The sequence below is a fragment of the Coptis chinensis genome, chromosome 2 (genome assembly GCF_015680905.1).
Source record: "Coptis chinensis isolate HL-2020 chromosome 2, ASM1568090v1, whole genome shotgun sequence".
NCBI classification, from domain to species: domain Eukaryota; kingdom Viridiplantae; phylum Streptophyta; class Magnoliopsida; order Ranunculales; family Ranunculaceae; genus Coptis; species Coptis chinensis.
Window position 1 is genome coordinate 21,919,250 of NC_141457.1, and position 17,887 is coordinate 21,937,136.

Here is a 17,887-nt window from a genome sequence, read left to right on the forward strand (position 1 = left end):
TTATAATTCCTGAATTTTTTTTGCCATAACCTCATTTGTTTTATTGACATATTCATATCCAAAACCTGCTAATATACTTTGGAAATAATAAATAAGACAAACAACAATCCTGAAAAACACCCAAGTCTAACACAGAAACTTGGTAAAAAAACTAACTTATAATTCCTGGAATTTTTTTGCCATAACCTCCTTTGTTTAATGACATATTCATATCCAAAACTCATCAATATAAACCTGCTAATAAAGAAGTCGTTACAAACAACAATCTCAAACGTCATATGACAAGTAATGGTGCACAGTTATTACAAACTAGAAAAAAAATATCTACTGAGACCTCCTCCCCCTACGAGAAGGCTTGGTCAAAGAGCTCTCCCCTTGGTCATTGTCACCTCTCTGGTTGAGGTTGAGCTGAAGGTGTGGCATTTCCAGAATTCTCCAACTCTTGCACACATCTCTGAAGTTGCAAAGTTCGATTTCGCTCTTGCTGTAAGTACTCAAAACTTTGACGAGAGGACTCCATGAACAACACACACATGGCATAACTGAGAGAGTTGTAGTTAAGGAACTCCGAACAAATGCATGTTACATGTTATAGTGAATAATAATAACAAATCATGAATAAATTTAAATCATACTAACCATGGCTAACTGCTCAAACTGTTCTGACAAATCTGTGACCAATGCGGCATTTGCTGGTGGAATAGGTATGTTCATCTCTTGCCCCTGAGAATTAATCATGCTCTGGCCAAAGGTTAGACTCATCAAATATTTGTGGAGTTCTTTGTGACATCTCAATATCATGAAACACCCTGGGCTGTGACTGTGGCAACTTCACTCCTTCTGGGAAATGAATGTCAAGCTTCAATGCTTTGGAAGTAACCCCTTCAAAATTGGTGCCCCGGTATAACGCACCTAGCAAGAGACCTCAACCAACCCTCTTCCAATACAAGTTATAGTCTCTCGTAAAAATGAAAGCTGCTGCGTCTGGCCAATCATTTGGGTTTTGCTCTATAGTGTGCAAAAGTTACAGGAAAAATATCAGAGGCTGTCATATCTATGGGTGGTGGGTAAGGTATAACAATCTCTCCAGATACTTGACGCCAACATCTGTCCCCAAGGTACCATGCAGTTATTGACCCTACAAGTATCACTCGCCGCTGAGAAAGAAACCTTGCTCTATGACACATATAGGATAGTCTACGGTACTCAGTGTTCTCTGGAACATCTGGAATATCCACATAAGGGGTCTGAAATATGAAGGACTCGGCCCAGGATTGTCACTCAATTCGGGTAGCTTCTAAAAGCTCAATTTGTTGACAAGTGTTATGAATATTATGCGATAGATCCCCATACCCCCTCTGCCTACGATGAAGCCCCCATGCTTGAATACGTGGAATCAGGTCATGAGTCTCATTCTCTTCCAACCTCTTCAACACAGGATGCATCACACGAAAATGTTCGTACCACAAATACTAAATCAATAGATAAAATACAATATCAATATATATAAAACATATCAACATTAATAATTAGATAAATAAATGAAATGAAACAATAACTTAATAAATAAGACTTACTGGTATAATCCAAACAAAGCCGCACAAATTGCCTTTAGCGGCTTTCGTCTCAACTGCGAGGTCTAGACAACGGTAAAGGTATGCCAAGATGAATTGACCCCAGTCATAATCCCACATCTTCTCTACGTTTGAGACAGCGGCCATCCACCCGATACGTAAAAAACTATCAGCGTATCCGAATAATACCGCAGCAACAAAGTAGAAGAGGTAGCCACGTACATATTCTTGGATCGACTCCTCACCAATACGATAGTCTTTCGGCTTCTCCTTTAGCCTATTCAAGTATCTCGAAGTAAACCAACTCATATTTATAGCTCCTCCCTTAAACTGCTCAGCCGATAATCTTAAGAACCCGTCTTCCTCATCATCTTCTACCAAATCAAAACCTTCAAAGAAACTCATTGTCGTAGTAAAAACCTCCAAATTTGCATCAAAAGGAATGGCATCTCCATAGCCAATTGGGATACCCGTGAGCATTGTGAAATCAAGAGAGGTAATCCCAAACTCACCCCATGGGAAACGGAATGTGTGGGTAGATTTCCACCACCACTCAACTATCCCAAACAACAATGCTTGATCATTTTGTCCCAAATTTGAATTCAAAAAGTTCCCAAATGGTGTGGCGGCTATAATGTTGGTAACCGTGACAAAATTAGGATCCGTTTTTTATTTCAAACAACGTCACCATGACATAGCATTTGAAAGTGCACAACACACTTTTCATAGGTGTACTTCCTACATTCATATTACACACAATACAACAAACTATTCAATACGATATAATTTCAACTCAATTTTTTTTAACACAATGCAACAAATTCAAACTAATTACACAACAACAAACTTGATATAAATTAACATAAAAAATAATAATTAACATAAAAAAAATCTAAAACTTACTTGAGACTCCGCCACTCTATTTACTACGTGTTGGACCGATGTCGACGCTAATGGTGGGTGTTCCTCGATTTCACAACGCGGTGGAAAATTAAACCCAAGTTCAATTTCGTCCTCCTCGCCCACATTTTGCGTTCTTGACGACGATCCTTTTTTCCCTTTTTTTTTAGATATTTTATAACTTCCAAACCATCTACTACGCTCTTCATGTGGTGAGGTTGGTGGGGAATCATTAGGGGGTGGAGAAGTCATTAGGAATTGAAGAAATTGAAAAAAAATTGGCAATGGAGGCAAGAAAATCGCGATGGAGGTGCTGGAAGAAAGTGAAAATGGGCTTGTTTCGCGTCTGTGATATTTGACTCACCAGACAGGATGTTACATTCCGTCTCGTTATAAAAACCGAGACGGAATGTTACATTCCGTCTCGTTGTAAAAGCTCAGACGATATGTTACATTCCGTCTCAATCAAAAAGCCTCCAGACGGAATCCAACATCCCGTCCGAGATTTTTTTCACCTTTACATTGTGCAGTTTCACCTTGCTTTTCACCAAAACGGTGATAAGAGGGGGGGAAATTGCCTACATGGAGGTGATAAGAGGGGCAAAAAATTCACTTCCATTGGGAATGCTCTCAGTCATGAGGTGGAAGTTGGTATTTCCCCTCCCCCCTTCTTGTTTGACCAAGTTCTTGAAAGAAAATGGAAGGGAGCATTCTGGAATCAATTAGGGTAGAAATCATAGGCGTAATGTCCCTGGTCTCAATCTGTATGTTTCTAATCGTTCTCTTAAGTGCGTTTGTTATGATGAAAACACTATGGAAAGGAAAGGAAAATAAGAGTGGTCCACCTTTTTCATAGTTTTTAAGGTGTTTGTTTACCCATGGAAAGGAAATTAGCTTTTCCATATGGAAACAAAATCACACTACGTGAAAACAACATTTTTTTGACCCCCAGGCCGGGCAAGAATGGACGGTTAGTACATGTCAATAAATTATTTGACGGGTTTTGTGGGAATTCACAGTAGGTAACCATCAAGAAATTGGGAAAAACAATTGGACGGTCCAAATAAGTCAAATTATTTTCCCCGAATTTCCCCATCGAGCGCGAACCCTTCCCCCCCAATTTTTTCCCTACTCCAACTGCTCTCCTCTTTTTCGCGAACCCTTCCCCCCAATTTTTTCTCTACATCCAACTGCTCTCCTCTTTTTCACTGAAACACCTACCGTTTTTTCTCCACCAACAGCTTGAACGACTTCTTCTCTCTAGAACAGGAAGCTCCTTTCTCTACAATATATTCAACCAAGAGTATCTAGAAACGTTGGTAAAAACCATTCTTTGTCTAAAATACCTTCCTTTCTCATTTTTTTTTTTTTTTTTGTTAAACCCCCTTTATAAGTTTGTGAATTTTTGCAGATGTGTTGGAGCGAGCTTTGCAATATTTTCAGTTGATTTCGATCTCTTAAAGGTTCAATATTTTTTATTGTTTTAAATAAATTCTTGGCATTGAGAAACAATATGCGTCTTGTTTATAAATTAGTATTGTTTAAAGTTGTGATTTTTCATTGTTCTATTATCATCTTTGTCTTAACTAATATATTGTATAAAGTTGTAATTATTTTCATTGTAATACATCGTATAAAGTTCTATCTTAACTATTATCATCATTGTGTAAATTATTGTTATAGAAAGTTGTGATATTTTGTTCTTCACTTCTAATGCTCTCTTTTAGTTGACTGCACTTCTTCTTGGTTGTTGTGTTGGTTTTCGTGTAAGGCTGTTGTCCATTAATTTTGTAATTCTGTATTGTTTCTCTACGGAGGATGGCTCCATTGATAGTCACTTTTTCAATCTTGACTGTTAGTAACACTCTCACCAGAGAGTCAAACTTTGTGGTTTTGATGTATAACCCAATTAGTGAAGCCAAACATAATAGAGAGATTGAACTAAGAGAAGCCTCTCTTGTAGACACTATGGAACTAAGAGACATTATAACGTGACGATTAGTAAGGGGGGTAAGTAAGGTCGGTCACTGGTCGATTAACGTAACCTCATGGTTTTATATGTTTGATACGATTAGATACTTATTAGCTTGCAATTGATAATTCATGAATAGTGGACTGTGATTCTTTGAAGTACAAAACAAAATTATTTATGATTGATAAGGGACAAAATCACCTCTCTGCAACTCTTAAATATGTTAATTTTTAAGTCTTAATTGATAATTTTTAGTTTGATTGTTTAATACAAAACTATATATAAGAAGCCTTTGTCCTCATTTTGTGTTTTTTATTTGCACATTGTATATGTAGTTGGTCTATGCTTTATATACATTCGGTTCGGTGGCATAGAGAACTGGTAGTCTAGTACATTTACCTAAGTTGATCTATCAATTTTTTCAGTGCAAACGAATGATGTAGGATGTGCAAACCAATTGAATAGGCGCTTAATGATCTTGTGAGAGTCCAATCAGAGCGAGACGCTACCATTATGAGTCTGAGTTTAGAGCACTATTATTAGTAAGGGGGCCGGTAATCCGTGAACGAACGCCTATTCAATTGGTTAGCGTGCCTGAAGGCTATTCTCCTGTAATAAGGTGGCGCCTTACTATTAGCCCGGCCGGGCAGCCCGCGACATCACCGATTCGATTGAATAGTAAGAACTTAGGTCCTTCTCGCTAACGTGATAGACACAACTAAGAAGCGTCTAACGGAAATCAGATTAGAAACCCGCCGCTATAAAGTAAAAACCCAATAGTCGGTTAGTGCCGGCTAACTAGGAAAGAAAGTAAAAGTCTGTTGCCTAGATGGCATGGCCCCAATGAGCTAATGAGGACTTGACCTATGGCGGGACTCATTGGGCGGCTCCAAATAATCTACTTGTATGAGTAGCCTCACGCTTAATGCAAACAAACGAGTCAATTCTCGTAGCCCTCTTGGTGCACGCTTTAGGCAATAGCCGTACCTAACGCCGGACTTAAATTGTCTCCTACTAGCGATAGTCGGTTATTGGCGGGAGAGCCCTTTTTCGCCTCTCATTGTGTAGGGGGCCTCCTTAAGCGCTAAACTCTTAGTCACAGCCAGATTTCAGCCTCCTGTAAGTCAGTAGTTAGAGTTAGCCATTCAGATTTGGCTATTCATATTCATCGGGAACGCATTACCATTCAGATTTGGCAACTATAAGCTACGATCGCTCAGACTTCTTCATCGGCGAATCGGTGACGAATCGGGCGAGGGCGGTCTTGATCTAACGCGATAGCGGATTTCAGGTCGGCAATAACGGTATGGCGGGTTTAATAAGGACCAAACTCACTCATCCAGGACTACTATAGTAGTGTGAATCTTCTTCAAAAAGAGACTCAAATCCGTAGGTTAAGAATCAGATGCCCGTCACTTGAATACAAAGCTTATTGCGTAGTTGTTTAGACGCCAGGAATGACATTTTTTTCAGGCTTATGAAATTGGCCTCCTTTAATAGTCCAAGAAGGAAAGAGAGTGCGTTATTGATTCCACCAAGAGGCAACGCGGCTTCTACTAATAGTAGTTGCCGGCCGAATTCGATCAATCTGGTGGAGGCTGCTAAGGGTAGGAAGGCTAGTCAAGTGGCACGCGGTTCTTTCTCACCGCCGGCAAAGAGCTAGCTCCATCTAATGAGTGCTAATTCAATATATCTTGCTCTAAACCTCCAGTCAAGTAGCTACATGTTTCCGACTGCCAAGAACCAACAAGAGCTACCTCATCCAGTCTTTTCTTTCCTTGCTTATCTGTCCTTGCTTCCCATCAGAAAAATCTGCCAGTCCTGCTACCTCCATGGACGTATAATATTCGTTATTACTCCATTTTTGGGCTTCGAGTTCTTTAACACACCTCGTCTTAAAGCTGGGGTACTAGGCGCGCGACAATGTGGTTGTTGTTGCATATCTTCTAGCTTGGCAGTGTCATAGATTCTCTTACTACTATGCGCACAACATGTTTTATTGTAAAATGATGCATAGTTCTTTCTTTTGTGCAAATGTTTTTGAAAGCATATTAAATGGATGGTATAAGTTTAATTAACTTGTCTTCATGATATAATATCACTTGCTTGAGTATATAATACATATATATGCGCGCATAATACTAAAAGTCACACTTTTTCATTAATATGCTACCTTATTTGGTTAATAGCTTATTTGTTTGATAAAGATGTCTACGATGCTGCCAATTAGTAAGACATGGATGAAGTTGCCAACATTGTCTACTGGATTTATCGAAGGTGCTCGATCATTCATTAAATTTACACAAGATAGTTTGGGAAAAGAAATTGATTGGTACTGTTGTCCTTGTGTGCAATGCCAGAAACCTAGAGAAGAGATCGGTGAAGATATTTTTTCCATCGATTACAAAGGGTATGGTAACCTCTTATACATTGTGGGTGCAACATGGAGAGCCTTTTTCTAGAAATGATGTAAATGTTGGTGTTGGTGCTAGTACCTCGACTATTGTCAACGATGAAATTATATTCCCAAGGATGGTGGACATGGTGAATGATACATTTGGACGTAGTCATCCAAATGATTTAGAGGCATGCCTGGATGAAGTTGATGATAATGATGATGCTCGTGATATTAATAGTTCAGAAGATGATATTCAAAGTAATTTACCTGAGGATAATCGATACAAAAAATTAATGGATGATGCATTACTGCCATTGTATCCTTTGTGTCATGGCGAGGATACGAAGTTGTCAGCTACAATTGAGTTGTTGGGCATGAAGGCTAAACATAGGTGGTCCGACAATAGTTTCACAAATCTGTTGGAATTTTTGAAGAGGATTCTACCAGATAACAATACGGTGCCCGTGAAAACATCAGTGCTAAAAAATGATAAAGTCATTGCGTATGAAGTGCGAGGTTATCCATGCTTGCCCAAATGATTGTATTTTGTATTGGAAAGGCAATGTGGATAGAAATACGTGTCCCACTTGCGGTGTAAGCAGATGGAAACCAGTCGAAAAGTCCAAGCCAAGGGCTAAACCTATTCCACAGAAGAAGCTTAGGTACTTTCCTATAACTGAAAGGTTGCAGAAAATGTATAGCGTGCCATGGCTTGCAGAAAATATGACTTGGCATGCAAACTCAGTTGAAAACTCAAGTGATATGCGTCATCCAGTAGATTCTTCTTGCTGGAAATCAGTTAACTATCGGTGGCCTGATTTTTCTGGTGAGAAACGAAATGTTCGATTAGGACTAGCTACCGATGGATTTAATCCTTTTGGTAACAAGAACAGTATTCATAGTACTTGGCCTGTGATGATAGTACCTTATAACCTTCCTCCATCTTTGTGCATGCGCAAAGAGTTTGTCATGCTAACACTACTCATTCCGGGTCCAAGTAGTCCAGGAGATGATATTGATGTTTACTTGCAGCCACTTATTGAAGAATTAAGGAACTTGTGGTTGAAGGGAGCTGATACATATGATTCGTACAATAAAAAGATGTTTAACATGAAAGCAATTTTATTGTGGACTATTAACGATTTTCCCGCATTGGGCCATCTTTCGGGGTGCAAGACTGCTGGAAGGTATGCTTGCCCTGTTTGTAGTGAAGGGATAGATTAGAGATGGTTAAAACATGGGAAAAAATTTGCGTACATGGGGTGTAGAAAGTTTCTAAAAGACAAAAATCATCCTTTTAGAACTCAGAAATCCCAATTTAATAGAAAGGAAGAACATGATGAGCATCCTCCTCGTTTGAGTGGTTCAGTAGTGAAGCTGAAAATGAGTCAAATTCTGACTATATATGGTAAGGTGAATGGTAAGAAGAGGAAGAGGTCGCAAGAGAGGTGAAATTATTTGCTTGGTCAAAGGATTCTATCTTCTTTAAATTACCATATTGGGAGGTACTTACTTATTTTGTCCTTTTTTTTCTATATAGTATTACTATAATTCTGTATTCCATCTTGCTTATGATAACATCATAACATAAATGTTGCTTGCCACAGTTCCTTCCTATTCGTCACAATGTAGATGTGATGCACGTGGAGAAAAATGTAGCAGAAAACCTCCTTGCCTTGATCATGGACGCCCCCAAATCTAAGGATGGGATGGAAGCCCGTAAAGACCTAAAGGCTATGAAGATAAAAAAAAAAAAAACTGTGGCCAGTGGAAAAGGATGGGAAGTTATCATATCCTAAGGCACCTTTTGTCTTTCCCCGCTCGAGAGAGAGAAATTATATGAGAACTTTGCACCAATTGAAAGTTCCAATTGGATATAGTGGAAATTGGAAACACAATGTGAGCTTGAGTGATTTTCAGTTGAAGAGCCTAAAGTCACATGATTATCACATTCTTTTTTACAACACCTATTGCCGGTGTTGATGATGCACGATTCAAGAAGCATAAGCCATTCGTCAAGCTATTCGGACAGTTTTCATTGTTCTTCAATGTCTTGTGTTCAAAGGTTATTTGTCGCGTGGAGCTTGAAAATATGGAAAAACGTGTCGTGGAATCATTATGTGTATTTGAGAAGTACTTTCCGCCTTCCTTTTTCGTGTCCATGACACACCTTGTTTTACATTTGGCGGAGGAGGCTAAAGCTTGTGGACCAGTTAGATATCGTTGGATGTATTTGTTTGAGAGGTTAGTGAAATTTCTTATACAATGATTTCTTTATTTTGTTATGCTCGATATTGATTAAAGGTGACACAGGATGATGAAAACATACAAATGGTATGTTGGGAATCAGAAATTTCCAGAAGAGTGCATTACAGAGCAATACCTCAATGAAGAAGCAATGAGGTACTGCATGGAATATATCCCATCGAGTAAAAGAGAAATTCACAACAAAAAACAAAGGGATGCTTTAAATGATAAAAGTGAGTGTGGTTACCCTATTGATAAAAATGGAAAACACTACACACTTCCAAGTTTGCAATACCAGCAAGCACGCAAATGGGTTTTGCGAAAGTCGATTGAAAATGCTAATTGGGAAAGGTATTAATTATTTGATATTCTCTGTTTTCAATTTTCAGTTAATATATGCATGTGTATGCTTTTAATAATAATAGTTGATTTGGTTAATATCACAGCAAGTATGAGACGTACATCCAAAGCTTCAAATCTAAGGGTAAAAATCGTAGGGATGCATCAACAAAAAAGGAGATGGACTACATCCCTTGGCTAAGAAAGCAACTTGAGAAAGAAGAGATGTCTAGGTTCAAGAGGCTTGCTGATGGTCCATCCTTTTCTGCCAAGTCATATAATTCCTTTTCAATAAATGGCTATGTGTTTTCTACATACGATTCAGAAGTAAATATGACAACTCAAAATAGTGGAGTCTCAATGAAGGCATTTACCAACTTCAGGGCAAGTGCAAAGGACAAAAACTTAGTAGAAGACGAAGCCACTTATTATGGAGTCGTCAAGCAGATACTTGAGTTAGATTACCATGACTTTAAGGAAATAGTTTTCTTTTGTGATTGGGTGCGTATTGAAGATAAAAGAAATGGTTGTTATGTTGATCCAGATACGAACCTAGTTTTTGTAAGTCTAGAAAGGTGGAAAAGAAACTCAAATGAAGATGACGACCCATTCATTCTTGCTTCTGAAGCTGCTCAAGTTTTCTACTGTAAGGATCTTAGTAGAGATAGTTGGCATGTCGTCTTGCATGCTCCTAAGAGATTGAACCATGATGTGGATACTTATGAAGACGCCTTAGTCTTTGAAGCAATGGAAAACTTAGATGGTTCAACCGCTTTAATGGGTGACGTTATGGAAGACGATGGAGTTTCGTAGAGAGTGAAACCAAAGTTAGATTAGGGTGCATGTTATGTACTTGTTTTTTTGTGTTTGTTTGCTGGTTTTGGTATTTCTACTTGTGCATTTCTTTTGTTCTATTTTCTGCTATTAGGAGGTGAAAAGTGTCTAGATCATGTTTTAGATATTGGATGATACTTAATTTTGTACGAGTCTAACTTTTTGAAATATATTTAATCTTGAATGGTATGATCTTTTGTCTAAAATCAGTTTTCTTTTGTTATCCTAGGTTAGACTTTTACTAACATGCCTGGAATTTCGTGATTTTATTATTTAGTTTGGATTCAATCATGTCACAAAGCGGATCTGATCATGAAAGTGACTATGAAGAAAATGACTCACGTACCAAGAAAATGAGTCACAACATGAAGAAAGCGAGGCCCGAACCTACAGGTGAGAATATGATCATTATTTGTTTCATAATTGATGTCGTTTCATAATTGTATCATTTGGAAATTGTATTTCTTGTAATCTCATGAATTTATCTAAATGTTTAGGTCCAAAAACGCAAGTTCAATTCAATAGTAAGGGGCAACTTGTTGGTCCTGGTTCTGCACAATTTGTCTCTTTTATTGGTAGAATGGCTAGAATGCATTGTCCACCTACTTATGCTGATTGGCCCATTGTGCCGGAAACAATCAAGAAACACTTGTGGAAAACCGTCACAGTAAGTACAACATACTCTGTTGTTCGAATTTCTCTGGAATGTTTTTAGATGTTTGCTGTCTTTGGATGGAGTGGTGTACCTTTTTCAGCAAGTACACTGATGCTATTAAGGCTATCAAGGCAATGGTATGATGCCCCAGGCTAATGCTATGTGAGGTATGTGTTCCATGAGACCAGCAAGGCCGCTGATCTCAAAAAGCCCTTGGTTTTAGGATAGCAAGGGCTGCTCAGGGTGACATGTTTGCATTGTCATTGTCCTTGAGCAGCCCATCAACATTCAATACAATCCTGACTCATTCAGATCTCACTTTTTCGTATAAAGTTTAATTTTATTTTCATTTTTCATTCTGGTATCATATTTAAGGATAAATATGATCTGTCACCTGATCGTGAAGCTGGTATTTTGTTAAAAGCTAACATATCTTGGAAGGGTTGGAAATATAGACTTCGCAAGGTATATGATAAATTTGAAACTAATGTTGCACGTATGGAAACCTTAAACATACCAAAGCGTACAAAGAAAGAAGATTGGGAAAAATTTATTGAAATTTGCTCGACGGATGAGGAGAACATAAAGCGAGAAAAAGGCAAGTTGTCTAGGGAACATATGAAGTTGCCACACACATCTGGTAGACACGGATGCGCTAGGATTGAAGAGGAACTGGTATTTTCTATTTTTCGCTAATATTTTCTAGATTCACTGCAATACTATTTTATGCTTATTGGGTTTGTGTATTCGTTTTAGATTAAGGAAAGTCCTGATGGTATCGTCACAAGAACGCAACTATTTGTGGCTACACATACAAGTAAGGATGGGTCGTGTCCTTTTCCTGCTGTGAAGCCTTCTCTAGTAAGATTTACATTTTAGTGTTCTTTAAACTTTACTTTACGATGAAGCAATCATTTGATTTCTAGATTGGTGTGTATGACATTCATTGTTGCTTTTAGGATGAAATCAAGCGGCTTGTGAGCCTGGACCCCTACTTGGGAAACAAAGATTTAGATAATGATGCTGTGGCAAAGGTATGCTTGATCTATTGTTATTTATTTTTTGATTTGCATTGCCTAATGAATAACCACTTGATACGTATTGTTGAAAAGTGCCTTAAATGTCATAGTACTGGTCTTAGAACATGAGAAGAGTGTGGTCAACTGCATTCTGTTCTCGAAGCATGCTCCTTCTAGCCAGACCAGTTACATTTTCTCTGTAAGCCCCCTTTGTGACCTCAGTATGATAGATGAGGTCCTCCACCTATTTTAGTAAAACATCAGGTCATAGGAGACATGAGAATGAATAACTACTATCTTGATTAGTTTAGAGTTTACGCATTTACTATAGAATCAGACGAGATCTTGACGCCCTTGACATCCTCTACTTTATCAGTAGATGCTCGTCGAAGAAAAACGAGGTACAAACCAACAGTAATATCACTTAAGCTCCAATCTTGAATCCCAACTTTACTTCGTTGAATGCTTGCAATAATCTCTGAAACTGATCGAGTACTTGTTGGTATTTTGCTTCCATCGCCGTTCCCTTGGAAATGTACATAAAGTCAGTCTTTAGTTAATTGTTGAGTTCTCTTGAACTAAGTGTGCTACTTGTTGTGGAGTTCTCTTGCTCTTCTGGATCCATGTAGAATCGTGCACGGAAGGCAGCCAGATGAGCATAGTATGCAGGAGGCACTGCGCATGAAACAAGTAATCTATTCTTATCTGTGAATTATCATAATGTTCCTAATAAAAGATTGAAAGATTAAGGGGGTAAATCAGCACACTTAGTTCTTTAGATGGATTACAGAACAAGTTAGAGTTATATTATTTATATGCTATAACAATCAGATGAATCAAGCAAGGTATAGGTTGAGACTTTCAAGATTCTTATAACCTCATGCAGCAATTGCACTCTCCTGACAAGTCAGTATCTAACTGTCCTTATCTTGAATCCTAATCGACTGATTGGCGAACATCATAGCTAGAAACAATCATTCACTAAATTTCGAACATAAACTTGTTTCATAAGACTTTTGACTGTCAGAGTAACCTGTAGCAACAAATTATACAAATTAGCTCGACCAAACATTGAGTAAATCTAGTAAATAAGAAGAAAGATTCTCAATTATTTAAAAAAATTAGGGGATAATTATAGGTCATGTTGCAGACATTATGGCAAGTGTCTTGGAAAGTTTAGTCGATAAAGCATTACCTACGGAAACAGAGCGAGTGCACCGCGCATACCTGCGATCGCCAACTTAAAAAAAGTTATTATTTCTTACATGAAGATACAATATTAACTTGAGTGGAAAGAAATTTGCGTAGAGCTTACGTGTAACAGAGGTTGTTTGTAAGAGACTGTATTTCATCTGCAGTGAAATTATTCTCATCCCAGAGAACATGATAATGAGCTGGGCGGCCTTATCTGATCTGGTTGAGTAGTCTGACTTCGGCACCTCACCTGCAGTCGAAATCTGGCCTTAGTTTAGAGTTTGGAGGCAAGGGCGCTAGCGTGTGCCACTTGAATACTGGACTCCTAATGGTCTGAGTTATGTCGCAAGTGCAGTAGGTAGACCCTTGGATACGGATGCTTTGCAATGCATTTCGCAGAGAACCAGCTATAACGCCGTTAGATTAGCATGTCACTCCTAACCACAAGTCATCAAAGCACTATGCAACGTACATCTGTTCGGGCCTATATCCCTGCTCATGGCTAGATCATTCTTTGGGTACTTTCACTCTGGGATGTCGCTTTCAATTGGCTTACGAGATCTCTTCTCCTTCGGTGCTCCAATCAGGAGGGGATTGTTTCTAAGTCAGATGACGAACGGAAGGGAAGGCGCAAGGTTCGTTTCATTCCCAGCCTGGCATAGACATAGAATCTTAAAACCTTCCATCCAGACAGGAATTGGCTCCCCCCATCGTAGATGGTTCAGCCAAGCCCGGTGCCACAAAATGCTTGAGAACTACGATGGGGTCGAAATGCATTTTGTTCTTTGTATTCAATAAGTATTGCATAACCGAATAATTCCAGGAGGAGCACACTACAGGGAGGGTTTTTAGTCGATGAATCATCACTTTTTTTTTTCGGCCCTTCTTTTTTCCGGGTCTGGATTTGTAGCGTCGTTTCCGTGGTCGACGGGGAAGAAAGAAATGAATGAATGTTCTTTTTGGAAAATGTATAATAATACACCTACCGAGACGAAAGCCAAAGGTTCGTCTCGTAGGTGGACGTATCGAACCGAAAAAAGATCTCAGATTGACATCTTGATACACTGATTTACCATAATAATAAATAGAGTCAATGGTGACTCCGCCGTGGGAAGAGCCGCTTGATAGGGGGGCTTACATTCACCAGCGCAGACTACAAGTGCTCCCCAAACCGTGCTGGATAGTAACCCATCACACGGCTCGCAAACCCAACCTGTGGTGGATCCCGGGGGACAAAGTAAAAGCGCTTGATCCTTTGCCCCATACTTGGAGATGCTCCTCCCCGCCGATCAAGCAGCGACGCTGCTCGTGATAGGCGTTATATAATCGTGCGGTTTCTGGAAATTTAAAACCCGATTTCCTCCATAAATTCGCACGATTGATAACCCTGATTGATAACCCCGTCTGAAAGCACTATCCTCTTCGTGAAAGCGAGGGATACAATGTGTTTTCACTTCCGGAAATAACCTTAGTTCTTGACCTTCGGCTTGGTTACCCGCAGGAGTTACGAGATTTAAGTAGCTGCGCTAGCCAGTGCGCTCCTTTCCAAAGTCTCGCGCCAAGAGCGCTGCTGTAACCAGTTCTGATCTCAAAGTTCCCTGCCAAATAATTTACGCACAACAAATAAGATTTGCTAGACTCTCCTCTCCTACCTCCCCACTACTTCAAATATTTTTATATCGATCAAATTGATAACAATAGCAAAGATGAGCCATTCCCTTGGAAATGTACATAAAGTCAGTCTTTAGTTCAAAGCAGGTTCAAGGGCTTTAGTTAGCCAAGCAAGTTCTAAATTCCATTTGTTATCGGTCAAATCGTCTTCATCAGAAGTGTATTTACTGATGATACCTAGTACTAGTATTATTAAATGATTGTGTTAATTTTCTCTTTGATTAGGTTTATGGTCGTGATGGAAAGGATCGAGTTAGAGGACTAGGAACTGGTGTCACAAAGACTGTTATACATGCCGCTGCTCCTTATAAGAAAATTACAGATGAAAATGTCAGACTAGTGATGCAACGTCTTGATGAAGAGTCGACAGCACGTAAGATCCTTCAGGAAAAAATGGAGGTTTATGTGCATGATCATTCGGAGCTCGGAAATACTTCTCAGGTACTTAAATAAAGTTGGAAGACTAGACAAAATCTTGATCTATATGTTGGTTCTTAAGTTATTCAGTTTAAGCGTGCGCATCTTCCCTTTGAAATATGATTGTTTGTTGGTAAGAATCTTGATCTATTGTTAGGAACTTATCGCACCGCACTAAGTCATAGAACCAACAAAAAAGTAATAGCCCAAACTCACATATTTTCTCCTGGTTTGAAACACCGCATTATATGAGATTATTCCATGACATCAAAAGCACACTTTCTCATCTTCTTATACTACTTAAGCTTACACCAAGTGGACTAATTTCTCCGACCCAGCTTTGTATGGGATAAAACGACTGCATTTCAAATCCACTTTATTGGGTGAATGTAAAAGAACATTGAGTTGGGTGAATTACTGATAGATGGGCCTAGGCCCTAGGTGGAATAGTTTAATGGGGTTTGGCACTTTGGGCAGTCCCCTAACTGTTTATATTTCAAAATGATATGTCCTACTTTATTGTTCCTCAACGTATGATAGCATAGATTATCGAAAAAAAAACGTATGTTAGCAGTTGTTTGCCACTTTGCCTAGAGGAAGTTACTAAGAAGTGACCTGCGCCCTGTTTCAAAAAGAGCTGCCTGCCTAATTCCTGCCTCATGGATATGAGCACCAGTTGTCTATTTTACTGCATCAGCATCAAAAATCTTTTTTAAGTTTGTATCACTTTGCCATATTGACTGCTAGTGCTAGTGCTGACTTACTGTACTAGTGTATTGCTGTAAGAGCTAGTGTAGTGCTGACTTACTGTACTAGTGCTAGTGCTGACTTATTGTCTTGGCATGATGTCTAGCGTTACTGGCCACATGTTAGATGACCTTCAATATAATCACAAATGTTGATAGTTTGTTGTGTGCATTTGTACTTAGATTATACTTTTCATGTTGCAGGCAAGACGATCGCCACATGTTTCACCATTCACGCGCTGTCTTTTGAAGAACTTCAGAAAAAGAACTGTTGCACTTGGAAGTGTGTCTAGTGATGTTATATCTACTGATTCATATAGCATAACAATAGACGACATCTTTGATTGTACAGCTGAGTTGTATGTTGGGGAAAGAACACTTGCTGATATTTCAATTGGAGATACAATCACATGGCCCAAGACTTTTGTCGAGTCAATTTGATGTATGTTGGTTCGCTTTCTTTATCCACCTTAGTTCATTTTTTATATGCTATTAACATGAAGATGGGTATATATGGAGTAATGGAAAATACTCATGTATGTAATGAAACGTGAAATATTTTGGGGTTTTGAAGAATGAAGTGTCGAAGATGTTTGTATAAAAACTACGAAAAAAACTCTTGTACTGATACTTGAATTGCATTCTAGTAATATTTTGAGAAATGGAAGTGTATGTTTTGTAGAAATATTGAGTAAGGTAGTGTATGTTTTGATTGTAGTGTTATTTGATTACCTGATGAATGTATTTGGGTTGGCAATATTTGATTTTTGCAGGTGCAACGAATATATATACGCAGTTTTTATTTTTGTAGCATATTTTTTCCGAAAAAAAAAAAAGGTGTTCCCAAAAAATTGACGGCTTAAAACTATCAAAAACAAATTGACAATTCTAAAGTCAACGGATTTCCCCCGTCAAGAAAAACAAAAAAAACCAAATTTCAAAATAAATTTGGGCGTAATTGACAGGTGAAAAGAACAATTTTGACAAACATCACCCGTCAATAATATTAAAAATAAATGACGGTTTGGAAATGTCAATATTAATTTCGCTATTTGACTGGCATTAACCGTCAAAAAAAAATACCACGGGGGAAAACTTGACGGGTGTAATGACAGTTGATATTCGTCAAGAAAAACATTTTTTGACGGGTTCTGCTCGTCAAAAAAGTGTTGTTTTGACGTAGTGTCATGGAAATGGAAAAGGTTTTGTGTCCTTAGCTAACCCCTGAAAATTTTGTGGAAAGGAAAGGAAAGGAAATAGATAACTAGGGACTTACTACTAACACACCCATGACCCAACAATACAATTATTCCTTTCCATAGCTTTTGCAAACAAATATGATTATTCCTTTCTCCAGTTTTTACTTTCTTTTCCCCAGTTTACCAAACACATACCATTTAAAATTATTTCCTTTCCATTTCATTCCATAGTGGACCACTCATTTTATTTCTTTTCCTTTCCATGAGTTAAAATTTAACAAACACACCCTTAGTCTACTCTCTCTCTTCTCCCACACCAGTCTCCACCCCAATTCGAACTGCTGCCAATTTAGTCTACCTCGAAACCCCTTCGGACTCCACTACCCAGAAACTCGAAGGCGCTTTACTAAATGTTGCCGTCTTCGTTGACTGGTGAGCATGGAATGTTTCTTAGTTCTTGCTTTCCTACGTACTTGTTTCATTCTCTTTACAAATGGAAACGAGCAAATGACATTGGCTAAATTTTTCATTAGAAAGGAAGAAAGTGTGGGGCAAGAAGACATTCCATCCCATTCAAGCGTGTCATGTTACATCTGCAGTTGCAGAATCTCTGTTCTGTCATACTGGCACTTGAATATGCCTTTGGCACTCATAAAAATTATTCCGTGCAAATGAATTTTGGAAACTTTTGTAACAGCCCAAGTCGAGTCCCTTTTTCATAT

General features: G+C 38.6%; 1 protein-coding gene, 3 long non-coding RNA genes and 1 pseudogene across 5 annotated transcripts; 4 read left to right on the top strand and 1 right to left on the bottom strand.

The window, feature by feature from the left end:
* The first annotated feature begins 6,682 nt into the window (after window positions 1-6,682).
* On the top strand, window positions 6,683-8,296 carry LOC147515359 (uncharacterized; annotated as a pseudogene).
* Window positions 8,297-9,655: 1,359 nt separating this feature from the next.
* Window positions 9,656-10,243, top strand: LOC147515360 (uncharacterized). The gene has a single exon (XM_086592882.1). It carries the CDS (start codon window positions 9,656-9,658, stop codon window positions 10,241-10,243), a length of 588 nt encoding a protein of 195 aa, XP_086449008.1.
* Window positions 10,244-11,420: 1,177 nt separating this feature from the next.
* LOC147515361 (uncharacterized) lies at window positions 11,421-12,571 on the top strand. Its single transcript, XR_015210300.1, has 2 exons — window positions 11,421-11,594; window positions 11,676-12,571. It is a non-coding gene; the product is annotated as an uncharacterized LOC147515361 (long non-coding RNA).
* On the bottom strand, window positions 12,075-13,388 carry LOC147515362 (uncharacterized). Of its 2 annotated transcripts, XR_015210297.1 has the most exons (4): window positions 13,254-13,388; window positions 13,134-13,165; window positions 12,265-12,613; window positions 12,075-12,182 (listed from the first exon to the last, which is right to left on the bottom strand). It is a non-coding gene; the product is annotated as an uncharacterized LOC147515362 (long non-coding RNA). The 2 variants fall into 2 exon arrangements; XR_015210296.1 differs by having other exon boundaries at window positions 12,075-12,613.
* A 305-nt stretch (window positions 13,389-13,693) lies between these two features.
* LOC147515363 (uncharacterized) lies at window positions 13,694-16,660 on the top strand. Its single transcript, XR_015210299.1, has 3 exons — window positions 13,694-13,767; window positions 15,029-15,244; window positions 16,171-16,660. It is a non-coding gene; the product is annotated as an uncharacterized LOC147515363 (long non-coding RNA).
* The last annotated feature ends 1,227 nt before the right edge of the window (window positions 16,661-17,887 follow it).

What these genes read in the sequence shown, in the direction of transcription:
- LOC147515360 (XM_086592882.1), top strand. Translation starts at nt 9,656, where the DNA reads ATGTCTAGGTTCAAGAGGCTTGCTGATGGTCCATCCTTTTCTGCCAAG.